The 21,766-nt window shown below is 37.6% G+C and overlaps 1 protein-coding gene across 2 annotated transcripts in view; it reads left to right on the top strand.

Moving 5' to 3' along the window:
- Positions 1-4,110: 4,110 nt before the first annotated feature.
- The window catches only part of LOC113539669 (monocarboxylate transporter 2), an 18,075-nt gene continuing 419 nt past the window's right edge, over positions 4,111-21,766 (top strand). The window contains exons 1-5 of one of the 2 annotated variants that reach the window (XM_034314014.2): positions 4,111-4,389; positions 10,388-10,531; positions 13,575-13,814; positions 14,220-14,804; positions 20,391-21,766. The exon at positions 20,391-21,766 is cut by the window's right edge and continues 419 nt beyond it. In XM_034314014.2, the coding sequence (XP_034169905.2) occupies positions 4,185-4,389; positions 10,388-10,531; positions 13,575-13,814; positions 14,220-14,804; positions 20,391-20,686 (1,470 nt within the window). In that variant the 5' untranslated portion in view covers positions 4,111-4,184 and the 3' untranslated portion in view covers positions 20,687-21,766. Of the gene's footprint in view, positions 4,390-10,387; positions 10,532-13,574; positions 13,815-14,216; positions 14,805-20,390 lie in introns of both variants that reach the window. The other variant, XM_026935631.3, reaches the window with a different exon arrangement.

Below are 21,766 nucleotides of genomic sequence, written 5' to 3'. Positions count from 1 at the left end.
CCTGGAAGGGAAAACGCCAGAGATAAATGGAGAGCCTTTTTTCTTTTTCTTCCTTTCTTTTTTTTTCTTTTTTTTTTTTTTTTTTTAAATTGTAACCTGTGGTTGAACACACAGGCCGATTGCCTAAGCTCTGAACCTGGTTTTGTCGAATACCATTTTGGCTGCACGTGTAATGAAAAGCAGGAAACAGGTTTGATGATGTCATACCAGGGCTGCAGAGTGCCATTATGCAGGTAGGGAGATTTTTCAAAGTCGATGCCAGCAGGACACCATTTCACATGCATTAATCCTTGTGTTTGAAACAAAAATTCAGTTTGCGCGGAAAAAAAAAAAAAAAGCAGGGATGCCTCTTTTTTCAATAGGAGGTACGCATTAGGGTTAAAGACGTCGTAAAGAAGCAAAATGCTTTTATTTCATCTCCTGAAAACAATGCATTAGGCATTCACGCAAAGTTGGTTTACCATGTAAGGGGTTTATATGATTATCATTATCGCCACTCCAGTGAGAGGTGCCGTCTAATCCTGGAAGTTTCCGTGTTTGGGAAGAACATCAGTCTGTGAACCATCCGTCCATCAGCTGGAGAATTTTAAGAAATAAATGTTTCATGGTGCTGCTTTTTCTTTGACAATCTTGTACAGAAATACACGTTTTCTTTTTTTCTTTCTTTCTTTTTTTTTTTTTTTTGATTTGTTTAAATACAGCCACTGGGTTAAAGTCCTGTTGTAGCTCGATGTGTTTGAGCATTATTGCTTGTTTGGTTTTGTTTTTTGTACGTTCTGTTGGTTCCTGTGGCATACTGATCTTGCACTACATTCACTCTCAGTCCCAATCGCAAGCTCCATTTCTACATCTCACACACACATGGCAAAGCCATTTCAGAGCACCGATCTCTCATTTTCAAAACAAGCGAGCACTCCGTTCCACTCCAGGCCGTATCGCGTGAGGATGTGATGACGTGGCCCGCATGCGTGTCGAATCAGCGGTATAAGCACATGTGCCGTATTCTCTGGAGTTTTCTCGTCTGGAGTCCTCGAACTCGGAGGGATGGAAGCTGAACGAGCTTAGCTGTGACTCTGGTGCAATAAATTGCCTTCGTCAAGACTTCTAAACAAAGCTCAGTAGCATGAGAACCAGAACCGGACCATTCTCAGGATTAATTACTGATTATACCCAGTACTGTATTGACTACGGTTTGATATTCATGTAAAATACTGTAACATAAGTTGCTGTACTTGCACAGTTGTGTTTTTTTTTGTTTTTTTTTTTTAAGCAGGATTTTATTTACCTTATCTTTTTTCAACTTGAATAATAGATGTGATTTTTTTTTTTTCCATTTTGCTAAGGAGTGCTTATTTTCTATTTTAAATTTAGACGTGGGTAGGTTTTTTCCTGATTATCCCAGTTTTTGTTTATACCTCTTTTGTTTTTAATGGTTGTCCCCGGGGATGACATCACTTTAACATAACCCAAAGCATTACAGACACTAACTGTAACAGCAGTACTAGTTTTAACTTTCCAGAACACCAGTCATCTTGTCAAAATGTATAGAAAGCTTACAAAGAGTTTGAGCTAGACTTCTCATGTCGCCTGCTGCAACTTTAAAAGCCAATCAACCTCCTCGTCTTTGCATATATAGCTACATAGTGTTTTAGTTATATTTTATTTTTCCTTTTTTGTGTCTATTTTTTTTGTTTGCCTGGCTGTATGGTATGAGAGTTTGTTAAATATACTTTGATCTCTACTGTGAAATTCACATTGCACATAATTTGAAAATAAAACAATTGAAAAAAAAATCCTGTGTATGTTGGTTGAAACATTAAAGGAAAACCGAACGTATCTTAACCTTGTGCCCTGTGGATGGGGGTGGGGTCATGCGGAAAGAGACCATCAGGATATCATAGGATAAAGCTGATCAGTTGGAAGAACTTTGTATTGAATAACAAAATAAAGTATTACATACACAACAATGTACTAAATATATAAATAGTAAATTTATGTAACTAAAAATGTCATTACAACTGTCATCTACATTAAATAAGAATTTATATGACAGTGAGATAAATATAATTACAATGTAATACAGACATACATGTAATGTGTAATTACAATGAACCTTAAGCAGCAATGTTTGTTAATAACAATGTAATACATTTGTAATTACTATATAATACATATGTTATAACTATGTAATAACAATGTAATTATGGTGCACCTTAAGTTGCACCATCAACAGTAATAACAATGTAATAATAATGTAATAAATATGTAACTACAATGTAATTACAACGCAGGTTCTGTGGCAACATCAAAAGTAATTACAATGTAATTACAATGTAATTACAACAGTAATAACAATGTAATAAATATATAATTACAATATAATTACAATGTAAATACAGCATAATTGTTAGAAATAAAGTAATCAATTGGTAATTACAAGGTAATACAATGTAATATATATAGTTATGTAATGTAATTACAATCCACTTTATATAGTAACATATACAGTAATAAGATAAATTGTGTAATAACAATGAGACCAGCACCTTCGCCTCACGAGCGGGGATCTGCAGGGACAGCACAGCGCTCTCCCCCAGCCCACAAGCAAGCTTTTTACTCTACATCACCCACACACATAAAGACGTGTGCTTAGAAATGAACCGTCCCGACTGAACCGAGCCTCAGCCCGCGATCACACTGAGACATGCGCTCTCCTGCTTACCTGCACTGCACATGAAACTCTTTCAGAACGGCTCAGCTCATGTTGTGGGAAAGCTCTCGCCACCTATCTTTGAGGTTCCTGGTTCAAATCTCACTGTTCTCACTAGTTTTTTTTATTCAGTTTTATTTATTTTTTTTTTTATTTTACCAGCGTATCAACAATAGCTGAGCTAACGTGGGACTAAAGTCAGGTGCAAAGACATCACCTTGAACTAAGGGCATGGCTTATTTGACTAACAACATGACAAAACACAAGTGAGTGCATGCAAATATTTAAAATAATCTGATACCCGCAAAAGGAAACACATTTTAACTGAAAGAGGAAAAAAAGCAGAACATTTTGACAGAAAAAACAGATTAAACATCTATCTATCTATCTATCTATCTATCTATCATATCTGTATCTATATCTATATTATATCTAATATGTACTGTATGTTTTTTTTTTTTTTTTTTTAACAGTTTAGTGCTTTTTTGCTTTTCTGGGACTACTTTCTTTTTTTTCGTTTAGGTTGTTTTGGAAGAGTTTATTCTGAGCTGATTTTTTCCCCTTAAATATTATCATTGCTGTATCTTTTGGATGTTTCTTTGGCCTACTTGATAAAATGCAACTTTCTTGCCATTTTTTTTCCATGCCAATTTTTTGCAGATGCATATTATTTGGAAATGTGTAGACTAATTTATTGGGAATTAATTTGGGAATTATTGGGTGACTTTTAACAAGGAGGAAACGGTTAATGCTGGCCAATATCAGGAAGACAGCTGTCCCTATGCTGCTTTTTTGTATTGGATCTCACCTAAAAACGTGCATTTTGCAACACAAAGCTTAGGGAAGAGATATTTCTACACCTATATGAGATTAGGGCAGCTAGTAGTACACAAAAATACTCTTACCTTCAACTATGATGTACTTTTCTTGCTAATGTTTGTGGTCCAGCTGCATGATCATTCATTTATTTCAGGGTTTTTAGGTTTTTTTTGGCACCCGACACTGTGTGCCGTTCATGCCCCTCCCATACACCACTGGTAGTGATGAAAAATTCAAATATAATTTGCAGGCTGAATATTTGCATGAATTGGTGCATGCCTGACGTAGGCACTGCATAATCTCCCTCTGTAAATATATATATTAGAAAATATATGTTATATATTAGTATTACATGGTAGTTTTAAATACAGTCTTAAATTCGAGTTCTGGTATGAGGCTAGTGGAGTGTTACCTGAGCAAACAGCGCTAATTAGTGGATATTGTGCATTATAATGGCACATACAGGCCTTTATCAACATGGTAATCATTGGCGATAACCGGATGTCACATGCTATTGAGTAGCACTGTCAAGCACTGATTGACTTAGTGGAAGGTGCGAAGGTCAACCTCTAGAGGAAGCTCCTGGTCCTCATCTTTAACCTTTCACTCGTCCCTTCTCTTCACTCTCGCTTGCTTCCCTTCCCTCCGAGCGCTCATGGCCTCAGCTTCACGCTCCAGCCCTCCGGACGGAGGCTGGGGCTGGGTGGTGGTGTTCGGCTCCTTCGTCTCCATCGGCTTCTCCTACGCTTTTCCCAAAGCCCTCACCATGTACTTCAAGGAGATCCAGCGCCACTTCGGCGTGTCCTACAGCCAGATCGCCTGGGTTTCCTCCATCATGCTGGCTGTTATGTATGCAGGAGGTGAGACTCTTCAATCTTTTATAAGCACTGCGGGGCCTTTTTTTTTTTTTTTTTTTTTGACCTGATCCGTGAATACTAATGTAGTTTAAACTTCACCACTTTGGAAGAGCTAATTGCCTGGTTGCTGCGAGATCCTGGGCTGGATTAGTATTCAGTGTGTGGTGTGTTAGCACATGGGTCTAGGGCACTGTTCTTCATTTGTGGAATATGAGAAAGGGCAAAACTATAAAGTTTGTGGGATCACAAGTACACAGTGTCAGTAGGAGTGCGCTGGTATTGTTTCTGGATGCAGATGTAGTTTGAAAATGTGGATGCTGCTGAGATGTGGAATGTCGAGTTCCTCAAGGGTTCTTTGGGTCGTTAGGCGTTCTTAGCTTTCTAAAGGGACTTGGAACCCTCTCTGATAGGGAAACACTGTTGTAAGCTTTTTTTCATAGAATCTTTAAGGGTCAAACCAAAGAACCCTTAAGGGTTATCATTTAACCTTTCTTACTAAGAGTTTAGAAGCTCATGTCCAAAAAGTCAGGATTTTCCCCCTCCAATCAATCAATGTTTAACACAGTCATGAAGTATGTTTGCTGCTTTGCCACAAAAAAAAAACAAAAAAACAGCAGGACTCCACTTCACTTGGGAAAGTTATTCCACAAAAGTTCTCTGGATGCTTAGCATTCTCCTCAAAGCTTTTCCTAAAAGAGATATCATCTACTGTATGGTTCTACATAAGATCTTTACCTGTTCCTCTGGAGAAACAAAACTGCCTGGCAGTGAAGGTACAAGGGTGTAAATGGCTCACTGACTTTTTTTTTTTTTTTTTTTTTTTTACTGAATCTCAAAATTGGTTTTAAGAATGAAATACTGTATTAGATGTCCTACAAGGAAAAATGTACAGAAGCGTTAAATAAGGAATAAAACATGTCAGGGCATGCTGTTAGAGGAAAATAATCAACAGCAGGGTGGTATAAGGCGAAGTTACTGTTACCACTACAACATTTATTTTCCTCTAACAGCATGCCTTGAAGTTTTTTATTCCTCATGGACCAAAGCAATTATGTAACGTCATACTTTTTATCTGATAACAGTTACATTTAATGTTGCGTAATGTCCATGAAACAAGTTAGTTTATGTGAAACGTCCCTGTATATGTTGCTAAAACTGCAGCCGGAACTAAGGTCAGTCTATAAGTGCTGTAATAGAAAATTAATCAACACCTTGTGACAACGCTGATTGGTCAGAAACAATGCAACAACATAAAAAACTATGTTTAGAAAGTGAGCTGTAAAAGCAGAAGTTTCTTGGGTGGGTTCACTCTTAATGGCGAGCCACTGATAGGATTACCTGATAGGATTAACCTCTATCATAAATAGATAATGTCAGTTTAACTCTAATGAGAATTCTAAATAAATAAATAAATAAATAAATATCCATTGAGTGGTAGGTTCAGGAATAAAAAGATCCATGCCTCAAATATATAGTCAAAATATTAGCTTAGGTTTAAAGAAGAAACTTAATATTTGACTTGGATTATGTTCATAAAATCAATCTGTTCTGAGGGGCTCTAAAGATTATTTATTTATTTATTTTTTACAGCTAAAGGGGTCCCAGGTCTGTGATCGCTTTGCTTTTATACGAGCAATAAAAATAGTCCCACAAAGAGGGATAAAGGTGCAGAGTGCTAAGGTTTTAGAGAACCATCATCATTAACAGAGAGAGAGACAGAGTTCCCCTGTGTAATGGTGACGGCGTGGCCTTCATCATAACGCCCTTGGCTTCTTTCCCAATGTCACCCTGCACGCACTGGAAGAAAGACAGCAAAAATTCATCACACACAGACACCACTGCATTTTTCCCCTTCAGCGTCGCTCCCTGTGGGAACTGTGTGATGTGTGATGACCCCCATCTTCCTCAGGTGACTGGGATTTTAGGAGATATTGAAGTCCCTCCTGAGGAAATGTCACCTCGTGAACGAACAGCGATCCACGCACTAATCCGCTCTGCTCTTATGCTGCTCACGTTCAGCAGGTTTCCATAACACAAAGATTCCGTGTATACACTGCATGAGTTTAGTGTTTTTTAATTATTCGAGAGTGTGAGACCACAACATGCAGGTGTAGAAAAGAAAGGTTCCTTTAAGGGTTCTCTGAATTGTTAAGGACTCTAAGGTTCCTAATGAGGTTCCACTTTAGGGACAAACAGAACACTGAAGTGTTCTAGACTCTATCTATCTATCTATCTATCTATCTATCTATCTATCTATTTATCTATCTATCTATCTATCTATCTATCTATCTCAGACAGCAAGACACCCAAGACAACATAACTGATAGGAATTAAATTATCTTCTTTTTAAATCCTCATATGAAAATGATATATACAGTTAGTGCAAAACTTTGCACACCCTTAGGACAAAAAAAATTACAGCATTCAAAAAGAATTTAATAGCAACAAGACATTTAGTGTGTTAGGCTTCTCAGACTTTCCTTCATTATTACACATAACAAAAAAAGTGTATCAATGTGTAATAAATAAAAACCGGTTTAAATGTTTATATATTTCCCCCTTTTTTCTTTTTTTTTTTTTGAATGTGATATAAATATAAATATTGTCCAAATACAGTGTACAATTTTCAGTATATTGTTTTATTGATTTTGCATTATATTTAAGTTATATGTTTTATTTTTAATGTCATGCAATTTCTATGTATATATTTTGCTCTCATATTCTGTATATGAATATTTAAAGTAATGTAATTAAGCAAAACTGGCTTTATTTTTGTCTAAACTTTTTGTGATGTCAGAAATTGCATTTAAATGGTACCACACAAGCATATGGAAAAAAGTATATCTTTTTTTCCTTTTTTTTTTTTGGTTACTGTTGCATACGAACTAAATAATGTAAGTTCTTACTAGAGATTGAAGGAATCAGCAGTAAAAATGGCTGTTTTTTGGCATCGTTTTAGTCTCTGAAGAAGCAAAAGGAAGAAAATATCTTTTGCTTGTGTGCCTTTTCGCTTCCTCTCCTCTTTTCCTCTCTTCAAGCGCTTGCTGAGTTGATTAGTGCTTTTGCCATGCTCATGAAAGCAAGATCCGCCCTACATAATTTACAGCCTAGCCACATAATCATAAAAGTTTTACAAGGCTGTAAACACCCAAAATGAAGGATAACAACAGGCCATTAGCGTCTCTGAAGCTGAAATAAATCATCCTTTCAAAATATCATCTCAGCCACTGATCATCAGCTTGTTGATTGTGGAGAGAGTGTTGCTCTTACATGGTGCATCATGGGATCAGACAAACGCACAAACAGCCCATAATGATGGTGTGATTAATCTCTTCTAGCTCTTCACTGTGGTGCCGTAAATTGCGTCAGTGCAAGATGAGTCGGCTTTACCAGAACAACAATCCTGGTCTTGGTTATATGAATATTCTACTTTCTTAGCTTACACACATTTTCCCCCTAATTCTTTTCCTAATAATCTCAAACAACCCATGATTTTAAGCTGAGCATTTCATTTTTCCCCTTCCTGTTTTCTTAACAATCTAAAAAAAATCCCACCATTTTAAATTGAATTTGTGATTTTTGTATCGTATTTATTTTTCCCCCAAAAGGTCTCCTATTAATCTCAAACAAAGTCCACAATTCTAAGTTAATGCTATTTTAAGCATACATTTATTTTTTATTTTTTAAAATGTATTCATTTTCAACATTGACAATTTCATATGTTTCTAAAAAAAAGCCAATTTTAAGTTAAATGTTCTAAATGTGCTAATTTCCCATAATGTTTTCACGTTAATCTCAACACCCAAGAGTTTAAGTTGAATATGCAATTTCTTATTTTTTTTTCTCAGCTCATGTTTAATCCCCCCATTAATATTTACTGATTAATCTCAAACAAAACCCATGATTTTCAGTTGAACATGTTTATTTTAGCTTACATTTAATTTCCCACAATGTTTTCCTATTAATCTCAAACAAGCACATGATTTGAAGTTGAATGTACTATTTTTTAAGCAGACATTTAACTTTTTTCCCCCCATAATGTTTTCCTTATATAAAGTCCACAATTTAAAGTTGAACATTAATTCCCCCTGTGTTTTCCTATTAATCTCAAACAAAACATTTTTTTGATTTTTAAGTTGAACATGCAATTTTCTTACATTTATCTTACATTCTGACTAAATCTTATTTAATCTTTTTCATTTTTTATCTTACATTTTCAACTTCCCTAATGTTTTCCTATTAGAGTAATCTCTAATAGAGTATAACAAGGACCGTGATTTGAAGTTGAACATGCTATTTTTCTTAGTGTTCATTAAAATTTCACCACTGATTTTATCCTATCAAGTTAGAATAAAGCCCATTATTTTAGGATGAACATACTTTTTTCTAAGATTACATAAACTTTTTTCTCCTAAGGTTTTCCTGTTAATCTCAAACCATACAATTTTAAGTTGAACAGGCTAACATTCTTACATCCTTAGCTTTTACATCCTTACATTCAATTTTCCTCCTTAATATTTTCCAAATGATCGGAAACAAAGCCCATGATTTTAAGTCGAACATGCTTTTTTCAGCTTACGTTAATTTTTTTGTTTTCTTATTATAGTAATCTCAAACAAAACCCGCAATTTAAGTTGAACGCATTATTTTCTGAAATTACATTTAATTTTTCCCCCTAATATTTTCCTAATAATCCCAAAGGCCATAATTTTAAGTTGAACATGTTATTTGCTTACGTTACATTTACTTTCCCCCCGATGTTTTCTCTTCAACCTCCAATAAAACTCACATTTCTACAAACACAATCAGTTATTTCTGTAAGGTCTTTCCCAGCAACCTTTTTTTTCCCGTTTGCATGCAGTCGTGTTATAATTGCAGAGGCCTTCACTGACCTTCTGAATCAAACCTGGAATAGCAAACAGATTGTTCCTTTAGAGCCAGCTCGTACGTTCCGAGGTCCCTCTCTTTTAAGGAATGTCCTTTTGGTAATGATTTGGCCTTTTAACATTGGATGCTTTTTTTCTGGTTTTTAATTTTCTTCAGAAAAGACAAACTGACTTGCTGATTGATGTGGATAATTTAGTTGATAATTTTCTTCCTCTGCAGTTGTTTTACATCAAGATCAAAGCAATATGAAACGTGACTGTAATCTAATAGGTGTCATCAAAAGTGTTTGCCGCTAAACTCCGAGATGAGGTGAGATGAGATGAGTGGTGATGCAGTTTCTCATCATGTCTGTCAGAGATTTTGGGCTTAATGCTGCTAAACAAAGCTCTAGTTTTCATCAAAATATGCAAAATATAATGCAAATAAGACGCAGCCTTCTGTCTTTTCTCCTCTCTTCCTTTTTGTCCATTGATTTCTAACCCTTTCATTCATTCTCTCTATGAAAGAATCACTACAATGTACAATATTGCTAAGATAATACATTTTATTATCCTGAAAATGGCCAGTGTTGTTATCAAGATTTACACTTTGTACAATAATATTATCATCATTTCTTGCATGGTGTGCAATTGATTAAAAATTAGACAGCTCAAGGTCTTGTTAATTGAATATTAAGTATATACTGCCAGTCAAAGGTTTTTGAACATTTAAGAAAAGGGTCCATGTTAAATATGCTAGGATTAGAAATGTTTAGTAAGAAATATATGTAAGTGACCTGAGAAATATTTGTGATGTTTTATTTTATTGGGAAAAAAACAAATCTTGCTCTAATTAGCTCTTCCTTATTTAATCCCCAATAGTAGGTGAACTGTAATAAACCATAAAAACATAAAACAATAATTTAAATAAAGGAATAATACACCACGGTATGTGAAGTGTGATTTAAGACACTACAAAAAAAGTTTCACTAAGCTCACCAATATTGCAGTCGATTATCTTTTTGAAGTCGATCATCTAATGAAGTAAGCAAGAAATTGTGACCGCGATTATAATGTGGTTAATTGTACAGCACTACCTGTATTAACTCACCCTCTTTCTGTCCGTCTGTGTCCAGGTCCAGTGAGCAGTGTGTTGGTGAACCGCTATGGCAGCAGGCCTGTGGTTATCACAGGAGGCCTCATGTGCAGTGTGTCGATGGTGGCGGCTTCGTTCAGCAGCACCATCACACACTTGTACTTCTGTGTCGGGATCATTGGAGGTACTGAAATGACACCTCTCTTTCCTGTGTGCTGAAACACAATGTTCATTTTTACAGTTTTGGATCGTTTTTGGTACTGTTCACTGTGCTTTAACATGCTGCCCAAGGTTGAGAAGTATACTATAGCTATAATGCACTTAAATAATAAGGAACAAAACTCATGGGTGCATGCTGTTATAGGGAATGGAGTTACTATTTCCACCCCAACATTGTACTTTTTATCCATTTATAGTTACATTTAATGTTGTGGAACATCCACGAAACAAGTTAGTTCCTGTTATCACTTACGTGATATATTATAGCAGCTCTAAACAGTCTTTCCATCTCCAGCCTCTCTTTTTTTCCTGTAATTGAAATTAATAGGAAAAAAACTAGATTTTGTAATGTTACGAAGAAACCACAGAGAGCACAAATCCTCTGTCCTGACGATGTTCCTGTGTCAGAAAACTTAAAGTTACAGCTTTACTCTGTTACAAACCGCTGACACTTGAGACTCCTTCCTAAAATGTTAAATAAATGTCTCCTCACAAAAAACTTCACCATATCAACAATTACACAAACTGTGTGTAAGCTGTTTATGTGAAGCCTCCACCATACAAGTCCCTATGAATTCGCTGTTACTATGGAAACGATAACGTATTAGAACAAGTGCATTAATATAAACCTGTGATGTGCAGCTAAACTACTGTCAGGGCTGTTGTTATTATTATTATTATTATTATTATTATTATAAACTTATTCAACACCTTTTGACCAATCAGATTTGAGCATTCAGTATTTCTGTGGTATAATGAAAAAAATAAAGTGTCATCAGTGCCCTGGTTGTTTTACTCCCAGGACATATTTTGCTAGGTAGGTTCGTGTCCTCTTTATGCCACCTCAAGGTGTTTTTCCTTGCTAATGTTCTCTCTGGCTTTCCAAGATTTCTGTCCAGCTGCTTTGTGACAAATAAGGAACTATACAAGTCAAACTGAACTGAATTCATATGATGTTGTAGGAACCCCCAGACCCATGGCCCAGCTCTGTCATCAGTAGATCTCTCCATTAGGACTTTGTCCATCTGAGTATTGAAGTTGAGCTCTCTGGAGTGGGTGTAATTGGTGTGTGTATAGGGAGGACCAGAGTTCCACTTGTTTATCGGTCTTCCGCCCTGTAGGTCTGGAAGTTACTCTCGGGTTTCGCTCTCGGGTCACGCCTCAGGGAAAAGCTATCACTCCGTGGACCACTCGCTTGTTCACTAATTCTTTGACCTTTGTTCTGGTTCTCTATGTCTCGCTTTCTTTGTCGTCACAAGCGGCATTTATCTTTTCTTTTTCCCTCACAATCTTTCTTTGTCTCTTTCAAAACCCGCCCTCTGATTTTCTATCTGTCTATTGTTCTCTCTGTCTCTCTCTCTCTCTCTCTGGGTGTAATTAAGTCTGCACTGTCCTGGCTCGTCCCTCTAAGGGAAGGATTGTACGTGCCAAGCTGGTTACCCAGAGCGCGTGCCCAGCGAGCCTCATTACCCAGCGTCAGTCTGCCATGGAGGATTTATGTGTGGATGGAGTGGGCACGGAAGTCCTACTGAGACTCGCAGTGACCCTCTCGGTTTCTTTTTATTATTTCGAGGTCACCATCAATGGGGTAATGCTTTCAGCAAAGGGTCCACATGGAGTCTAGGCTTACACTGGTCCAAATTAAAAGTCTTTATTAAAAAATGACTGTGATGACTTTATAAGCTCGGGATGTGTATTAGTTTCCATTTTTGGCCTCGGGCGCATGCTAAGGTATTCCGGGTCTGGTGAATTCATCTCTCTCATTCATCACCAGGACAGCTGAGACATACATTTAGAGATATTCATTTTAACCTGGAACATTTCTCTCGTAGACTCCTCACAGACAGAGTCACAGTCCCTCCAAGATATCGTCTGAATTTACTAACACTTTACATTCTTTTCATCGATACACAGTATGTATTCAAACAGTATGACAGCGTAAGACAAGACCAATGTATAAGTGCAGCAAATTATGGATAATTACACAGTTTGGTGACCTCAGAGAGGTGAGCAGACTCATTATACAAATTACACGTTTGCAACCATCAATGTACGTCAAATTATACCAAGATTGGAAAACGTTGTCTTTTAGAGTCCATGTTGTTCCAATGCCTGGTTAATGTAATTTAATTTGTAAAGGTCCCTGCCACACCAAGGGTTAATAGGCATGCTCAAGGGCACAACAATGGAATCGGGGTAGTGCCGATATTTGAACTCACAACCTGCACAAGCCCACAAGCCCACAAGCCCACAAGCTGCAGCCAAAAGCCTTAACCACAGAAGACAACTACCCCCTCCTAAAGCCTCATATCAAACTGGTGATTTTATCCCTGGACAACAAGGATAAAAAAAAGTCTCCAAAAGAGACTTCATCACACATGAACACACAGCCCAACTGAGGATCATACATTGGTTCTAACTTCTCATTTGTAGGAATAATTGACATTTACCAGCCCACAGCACCAAATACTATTAAACGAACTACATTGCCCTGATCTGTTAGCAGTTAATTATTCAAAATATACTATCAAATCTCAAAGTATGAAACGTAATTTAATCCAAATGGAAAAGTTTCAAGGAATTTTTGCTTAGATCTACAGTATAAAAAGCAACTGTAATGAATGAGAGGCAGTAAAGGAGCATGAAGTCTTCATTCTGCAGATTTCTGAATACTGGGAATATAGCAATCCTACCTAGCGCACTCCTTCTTCATGCACGATCCTGTTCAATGAATAAGATGCTCGTTTAGAGAATGAGACAGCATTAAATTGGATTTTCTTTGGTAAAGAGAGTCTAATTTATTACCATTTACCTCGCAGATTCATTTGAGAAATTATTTCGGGGTCCGTTAATGAGTTTTTAGTCGGCAATGTGAAATGAGATGGAACTCTAATGCGAACTGAGTGGGATTGGCCTTAATTTAATCATGGAGAGCGGTGCAATTGTGAATGGCCACACCGGCTCTGAAAATCGAGCTTGTGTTAACTTCCATCTTAATTTTCCCGCAGGTCTCGGACTTTCTTTCAACCTTCAGCCGTCCCTGACTATAATTGGGAAGTACTTCCAGGTCAGGAGGCCCATCGCCAATGGCCTAGCCATGGCAGGAAGTCCAGTTTTCCTCTGCACGCTGGCACCACTGAACCAGTTCCTGTTTGATCATTTTGGTTGGAGGGGAAGCTTCTTTATCCTTGGGGCCATGCTGCTGAACTGCTGTGTGGCCGGATCACTAATGAGACCTCTGAATGACGGTAGGGCTGTTAGTTATCTTGCTGGTTGTTACCCTGATATTGCAGCTTTTGGTATCATGTTTTGTGCTGTTTCCAGTCTATCAGATTTGCCTCGTTATCATCACAATGACGGAGCCAATGTTACTTTACTGATTTCAGCTGTGATTGTAGCTAAACAGCAAAACCCTTCTTTGCATGCTTTATCAGCTGTACACTTAGTGAAATCTATACAGGACAAAAGCATGTGGTAATGCAACCAACAGTAGAATTTCCATGGCATTGGCAGGTGGTCATGGGTTGATGATTAGCTAACCTGTCAGTTTTATGGTGAAAAGTTTGTGAATTTTAGCCGTTGTACAAACATTTTCGCATACTTGCATACCTCTGAGGTTTCTCAACCAATATTTTCTTGATCCCCATCAGTAGGTGGCCCTCATAGACCTGAGACAAATGGAGCCATGAAGCCAAAATCTTGTGAAAATGGAACCCAGGTGCAAACCAAAGCAAAGAGGAGCTGCTTGGATAGTGTCAGCTGCTTCATGGACCTGTCTCTCTTCCGGCACCGTGGTTTTATTATCTACCTAATAGGAAACATGCTAATGTTCTTTGGCTTTTTTGCCCCAATGATCTTCCTGGCACCGTATGCCAAGCACCGTGGCATGGACGAGTACTCGGCTGCCAGCTTGCTCTCTGCACTGGCGCTCGTGGACATGTTTGCCCGGCCAGGCACAGGTCTGCTCGCCAATACCCCCCATGTGAGGCCAAGGGTCCAGTACCTCTTCAGCTTCGCCATTACCTACAATGGTGTGTGCCACCTGCTGTGCCCACTGGCTTCCGGTTACTGGGGGTTGGTGGTGTATGCAGTGTGTTATGGTGTGGTGTATGGCATGGTGTGCGCCCTGCTCTTCGAGTGCCTCATGGATGTGGTAGGAACAAGCAGGTTCTCCAGTGCTGTGGGACTCGTCACGATCTTCGAGTGCTGCCCGGTTCTGCTTGGACCACCCATTGCAGGTGAGTTCAATGGATTGGTGGTATGTAAAAGTGGGTATATTATGCTACCGTTCATGAAAAAAGTCTTTCATGATATCAGTTTCCTAGTATCGCTAGTATTTCAAGAAGCTGACCTCTTATTTGGGACCAAAATACCACAGTAACCAGAATATAAAAAAACTCATTAATAAGATTTTTATTCCAAAACAAGTAAAAAAATCAAATAAATAAATAAATAAATAAATAAATAAATAACCTGAAGTCACCTGTTTGTTACTCTTAAAAATTTAAGTCGTTTGAAATATTGATGGTGTCTGAATACTCATGCCAAATTAAAGTCACAGATTACTTGATGATTAGATTTCTGTTGAAACATGAAACATTATTGACTTCTTAGTTTCAGTAGGCTTTAAATGTGGCATGGAAAAATGTGTTTTATTTTCTGGTGTGTTCCTGTGCTTGGTCTTGTGCATCTTGTTAGATAACCTTATTGTTTATCATGGCAAGAATATATCACAATACTTACCATTTTGTCCATCTGTAGGCGCGAGGCTGATTAGGAATATCTTAGGTAGCTTTTCTGGACAGAATAAATAGTTGTTGTATTCAGGCAGCAAATAATTTTTGTTGTAATGAAATAAATCAAATGCAAAAATAAAAAACCAAACCAAAACAAAACAAAAAAAACACTTTTGGCATTTTCAGCAGAGAAAGGTAATGTGGTGCAATGCTAAGTATATATAGTGTCCAGAAACCTAGGCCTCTTATGCAAGTGAGAGAATTAGAATTCTTCAGCTTAGGATGTCTTATGGTACTGTTTCAAGTTCAGTATTTTCATTTTTGATCCTTCATCGAAGTCTAATTCACATACACACAGACATTTGGTTGGGAATATAAGCAAATAAAAAAGACAAGCAACTTATTGTAGCACGTTTCTAGATATTCTCACAAAGTGCTTTACAAAGCAGTAAAGCACAGAACGTGTTTACCCACATGTGTTTACCCATTTGTGCTTTTTCATTCTATTCTCATTTCCTTCAAAGAAAAAAGGTCACAGCACTTCAAAATGGCAAAAAGGAACAAAATTGCACTTGAATAAATCAATGTTTGTTATCACTCTCTCTCTCTCTCTCTCTCTCCTGCATGCATGACTAATGGACAAACACAGGACAGGGTGGGAAAGCTTTCCAGGGTATCATTATTGTAAGACATTCCAGCAGAATTGGATTATGGTTGGTGAGGGAGGCACCGCGGCGGCACATGTTGGGCCTCAGGAGCGTGAGTGTGTGTGTGTGGGGGCGTGAGGCCGTAATTGGTCACGGTTATTTAGTGCTGCAAATCGGCCGCAGTCGCTCCGGCTTTCTGGCCGCGTGAGGATTCGCCTCCGTGCGCAAATTACAGCGAGGTTTTTCCAAAGCGAAGTAGCTGGGAGTGTAATGAAGTCTCTTTACGCTTCTCACTCACTTTGGTCTTCGGTCCCTTTCGGCCAATGGGCGTTAAGCTGTTAATGCTGCCTGTGGCACCTCTACTGCTGATCATATCCTCAATCTGAGTAATCTGAGTGTGTTTTCAGGTACAAAGGCTATATGAGTAAACATTAGAGGCACAGAATCCCATCTATAGGAATGCTTGCATCCAAATTTCTGCCATTCCCAATCAGGGATCAGTCCATATTCAAAATTTGCATTAAAACTGTGTTATAAAAAAAAAAAAAAGGAAGTGAATGAATTCCATATTTACTGTATATCCATGATGATGGCATTTGGACTGTAGACTTCTGCTTGATGTTTCTTCAACAGCGGTCAGTCTGTCCTCTGAGCAACAGTCCAACCCTCTGAGGTGAAGACACATTAAAAACAGCCGAGCCAAAGGTTATTCTGGCTCTCCTTGTTTCCCTTGCTGTGTGTGTGAGGGGGATTTCATCTTCCCTTAAGCACAATATAATTAAATATTTCATGTATCTCCAGAAAATGCATTGAAGACTCCCATCTGTGATGGCATACTTTGATTTTGCTGTGAGTTAAAGGAGAAAGACAAAAGAACACACCGATCCCAAGTGGTTATCTTTTCGTCAAAGCTGTTTAAAGAAACTCTTTAACATGATACCAAGCAGAAGTAATTTCACAGCTTGTTGTAGATTTAGTACAAAGACCTGCTGATTGAATTGAAACATAGGAACATCAGGAACTCCATGTTTTATATAGGTGTGGGTTGTGAATTTTATTCAAAATGTCGTCACATGGACTAAATGACGCACCACATCTGGTTCCTCTGGTGTTGCTCTACATGTACTTGCAGCTACACATAGAAGCAAAGACCTCCTCACAACACTGTAGTGTTTCATGCAGCAGTTTCCTGTTCAAACTTAGACTCTGTTTTTGAGCCATTTTGATTCATATCAGGCAAACTTTGTCACGCAGGACCTGGCAACCCCTTCTGCTTCTAGTTTAATGAGGCAGAAATATCTGCTCCTCATTGATCTGTTGCAAGACCTTGGTTCAGAGACTGGTGTTTAATAGCGTAAATAAGCACCTATGTGCAATCCTGTCGTCTCTTGCTCATACTCAGCAATCTCCACTAGAGTGGCAGAGTTATTACGTCCCGCTATAGCGCATCTCCTTGTTACGTTGTCTTTATGTGCCACTCCCCGGAACCTCGAGGTCAGCCTAATGAGGAAGAAGATAGGAAATGGCAGTAATTAGCCTTTCGCTTTCCCGTATTTTAATGAATCTCGGTTCATCCCCTCACTCATTAGACGCCCCGTGTGATCATTAAGCAATGAGTACATGTGAGAGGAGGGGAAAAATAAGGCAACTTTAACAGATGGACTGGAATGACTGCCGCGCCAATCAAGCGCCCAACTTAATGAGGATTCTGGACATCAGCACACACCATCCCCCTGAAACATGGCACGCCACGATCAATCAAAACACAGGCACTGATGTTGTTTGGGGTGGTGGAGCCTGAGGGGCAGAGAGAAACTCCCCCATCATCATCTTCACAGAGGAAGGACTCATTAAGACTAGGGTTTTAATTGGTTTGGCTGCCCTGAAAGCTGACCTTTGCCTCTGCGGTGCCACCTGTTGGTCAGTTTGCATCTGTGTGAGGGCAGAAGGAAATTTCTGAGGCCTTTGATGCGTTACACCCGTACTTAATGATCAATGAGCTTGTAAATATGGTTTAGAGTAGTCAGTGAAGTTTTTCTTTAATATTAGTGAATTGTAATTAGATTTTTATAATGCAGTGCCCCCCTTCTCCAATTTTGCATGGACACTGATAGTGTTTTCTTGCGACACATTTGCTTTTTGTTCATATTTAGACCTAAATTGGACGCAGACACACAGACCTAATTTTCCTTTCTGTGAACAAAATTCGCATCCCAAATTGCACTTTAAAAAGGTTTCTGATTTAGGCATGAAGCATGAACTCAGTGTCAAAAATGCTATGAATACAAAGGATGGACTTGCATTTTCCTTTCTGCACTTCTTAGTGCTATATATCCTATAGGAGTAGCAATCTGGCCTTAAGTTACTTCCACTCACTATGCTAACTTTGCCAAGGGTACCAGAGAAAGTTCTTCCTACTTGTGCTAATCAGAGCCTCCTCCTGAAGAAAGAAAAAGTCAAAACAAACTTACATAACGACTGTTGCTTGTATCAAACGATCAAACATTTGATGAGTGTGTTACTCATTTCTCGACTCATTTCTATCTTTCCGCTTCTTTTACGTAAAATGGTTATTTGACAACAAACCTATGCAGTTGCCAGGGATGAAGTGGATATACGGTACTGTGCAAAAGTCTTAGGCATAGATTTAGATAGTTATAGATTTTTATTTTATGACTTCTACATTATCGAGTCAGTACAAAAACATTTTAGATTTCCAAACATTAGTTTTCCAGCACAAAATTAAATGTTAGTATGTCAGTAAAGAAAGCAGCAGATTATGAAAGTAAGTAAGTAAGTAAAGCTTTATTTATATAGCACCTTTTAAAAACAGTATTTACAAAGTGCTTTACAAAAAAAAGAAATACTTACCTACATAATAGATATTAAAAATAAGAATAAAATAAAATAATAACAAAAATAAAATCCTCAGGGAAAGGCCCTGGTTAACAAATGTGTTTTGAGATACTTATCAAAAGTGCATAATGAGTCGATTGCTTGTAGGTTGTCAGGGAAAGAGTCCTATAGCTTGGGATTGTAATAATTAAAAGCTGACTCACCACTTTTAACTGTGTTTTTTTTTTTTTTTTTACAACCAACAAACTAATTTCTTGCTGGAGTATATTTAGTTAACATATTACAAAAGGTATGTTGGGCCAGTACCATGAAGACATTTAAAAACTAATAAGAGGATCTTGAATTCAATTCTGAATGATACAGGCAGCCAATAAAGGGATCTGAGTGTCGGAGTAATGTGATTTCTCATTTTAGTACGAGTCAGCATTCATACAGCTGCATTTCGAACTCTTTGTAAGTGTTTAATAGAGCTCTTTGGTAGCCAGGCCAAAACGCCATTACAGTAATCAAGTGTCGAAGTAAAAATTGCATGAACGAGTTTCTCATTGTCAGTAGGGGAGAGAATGTCACATACTTTGGAGATGTTTCTAGGGTGATAATGTGCTGTATAACTGACATTGCTAATATGTTTCTTTTTTTAAAAAACTGAGGTCACTGTCAAACGTGATTCCTAAATTATTGACTTGATAACTGGCCTTTAAGAGAGCGCTTTTCATACAAAACAGAATGAAAGCTGCTGTGTTTTGCAGCAAAAAATAAGAAGCGAGTACGACAGTCAAAGTCTCCAGAAGAACTGTGGCTGGTTCTGCAAGATGCTCAGTAACACTTACAGCTCATTTCCTTATAAAACGGCACACACTGCACCTGAGACTACTCATTACTTTTAAAGCATAGAGTCATCACACCAAATATTGACTTTGTATCATTTATTACTGTTCACTGCTCTTTCTAGTATTTTTTTTAAATGTAAAAACATTCATTTCATTATTTTTGAAGGCATCTTTGCTCTACAGCATTTCTTTGCATGTGCCTAAGACTTTTGCACACTACTGTATGTGACTGGTCATAGATCTGTACAACTGAAGGAACCACTGAAAGTTTTAAACTTGTACTTTCTAGCTTGATGCGTACTGACCATGATCACTGATTGCATATTTTGTACGCGTGCCAGCTCCAAGGCTGTTATTATTAGTTTAGATTTGGTTTTAATGTTTTGAAATGCATTTGCCTCCACCTTCCATCACATACATGTACACGAGCTGCAATGAATTATTGATCTTTCAATTTGTTCTTGTTGCCAAGTCACCAGTGAATGAGTTCTTGATATTTGGGGAGAACTGTTCTTGGTATCAGGATCTTCAGCATTAGATTTGTAATTGAGCATGCCAAGCAAGAATGGAAGAACAAACAAGAAACACCAAATGGCTTATTTTTAGTTCCTTTCATCCACTGTATGGTGTATCCCATAATCTGAAGGTGTTTTTTGTTTGTGTGTGTGTTCCCAGTGAATGAAACATGCCTGTGACACTTAAACCCATCCTTAACCTTTAAATCCTCGGCTTTAACACTTGCTGTTTCTCTGCAGGTGCACTAGTAGACATGTTTGGCGACTACAGCTACATGTTCTACATGTGTGGTGCTGTGATGCTCACCTCTGGCCTTTTCCTCTTCGTCATGAACTACTACAACTACAGACGGAAGGACGCGGCGCGGCGCGCTCAGGAGAACGACACTGAGCTAGCTGAGAGGAACGCGCAGAATGAGCTAATGCACGGAGACACTCGGACTTGTGACCAAACGCAGGAAGGAGATGGACAAAGCCAGGGCATGGATTCTGGGACACCTGGGGTCAGAGCAGAGACTGAAGACATCCCAATATAACACGATCCAAGGGATTTAATGCAGGATGGAATGGTATGATACATACATAGTATGATAACCATATAGCCCCATATGGCAGGTTTAGGTGTTATATTAAATGCCATGTATCAGTGCAAGTTACACTGATTTACATTTACATTATTTGGTTTGGGAAACTGGTAGACTATTTTTTAAAAAAGGACTTCTTTAGAGGGTCTCTTAGCCTCATGAAAAAAAATAAGGAATTTTTTTTTTTAGATCCAATGCCCATGTGTAATGTACAAAATACATCTTTGTGTAATGACCTGAATGTCTGTCAGGTATTATTTTATTAAACTGTGATTGTACATTTTACAATCAAGAATACTGTAGTTTTTGTACAGTAATATGGATAACTATAGGACTAACCAGTACATTAAAACCACATGTATATACATTTTTTTCTTAACTAATCAAGCAGAATTTCACGTGGTTGGGCATCTGATATGCTGGTGTGACTTTCGATCCAGCAAATATAACATACTAAATGTAAAGTACACAATAAAAATAAAATACTTCAGTAGTTCGAACCAGGTATTTCATTAAATTATAGTTTCAGGATTTTGCAGTTTACTAAATGTAAAGTTTACAATTAAGAACTCTTAGTTCTCAATGTAATCAGACAAAAGATCAGCTATTTACTGAATTGGACTCTGAATGTTTTTCAGAAAATAAGATGGTAGCAAGTTTTTAGCAAGACGGTAGTAAGACTTCAGCAAGTTTTTCCAAATATTACATTTCAACAACAAGTGTATATACACTATTTTTCTTAACTTTAAGCAGGCAAAATTTCTGGCAGAGGGGTATCTGATACTTATGATATAGAAAAAGTATTTTGTAAAAATGTACTAAATGTAAAGCTTATCGTAAAAAAAAGAAATTAGGTATGTAATCTGTTATTTCATTAAATTGTACTAAATCAACTAAACTTTACTTAATGTAAAGTTTATAATCAAATCAAACTTGCATTCTGACAAATAAAAAAAAATTACTGAACTGCATTCTGAATACTATATTTTTAGTATAGACAATAAGAAGGGCATTTTTGTTCTCTAGCAGGTT

The sequence above is a fragment of the Pangasianodon hypophthalmus genome, chromosome 20, assembly GCF_027358585.1.
Source record: "Pangasianodon hypophthalmus isolate fPanHyp1 chromosome 20, fPanHyp1.pri, whole genome shotgun sequence".
Lineage (NCBI taxonomy): Eukaryota > Metazoa > Chordata > Actinopteri > Siluriformes > Pangasiidae > Pangasianodon > Pangasianodon hypophthalmus.
The sequence above is the reverse complement of the archived record's forward strand: the minus strand, read 5'-3'. Positions and strand labels throughout refer to the sequence as shown.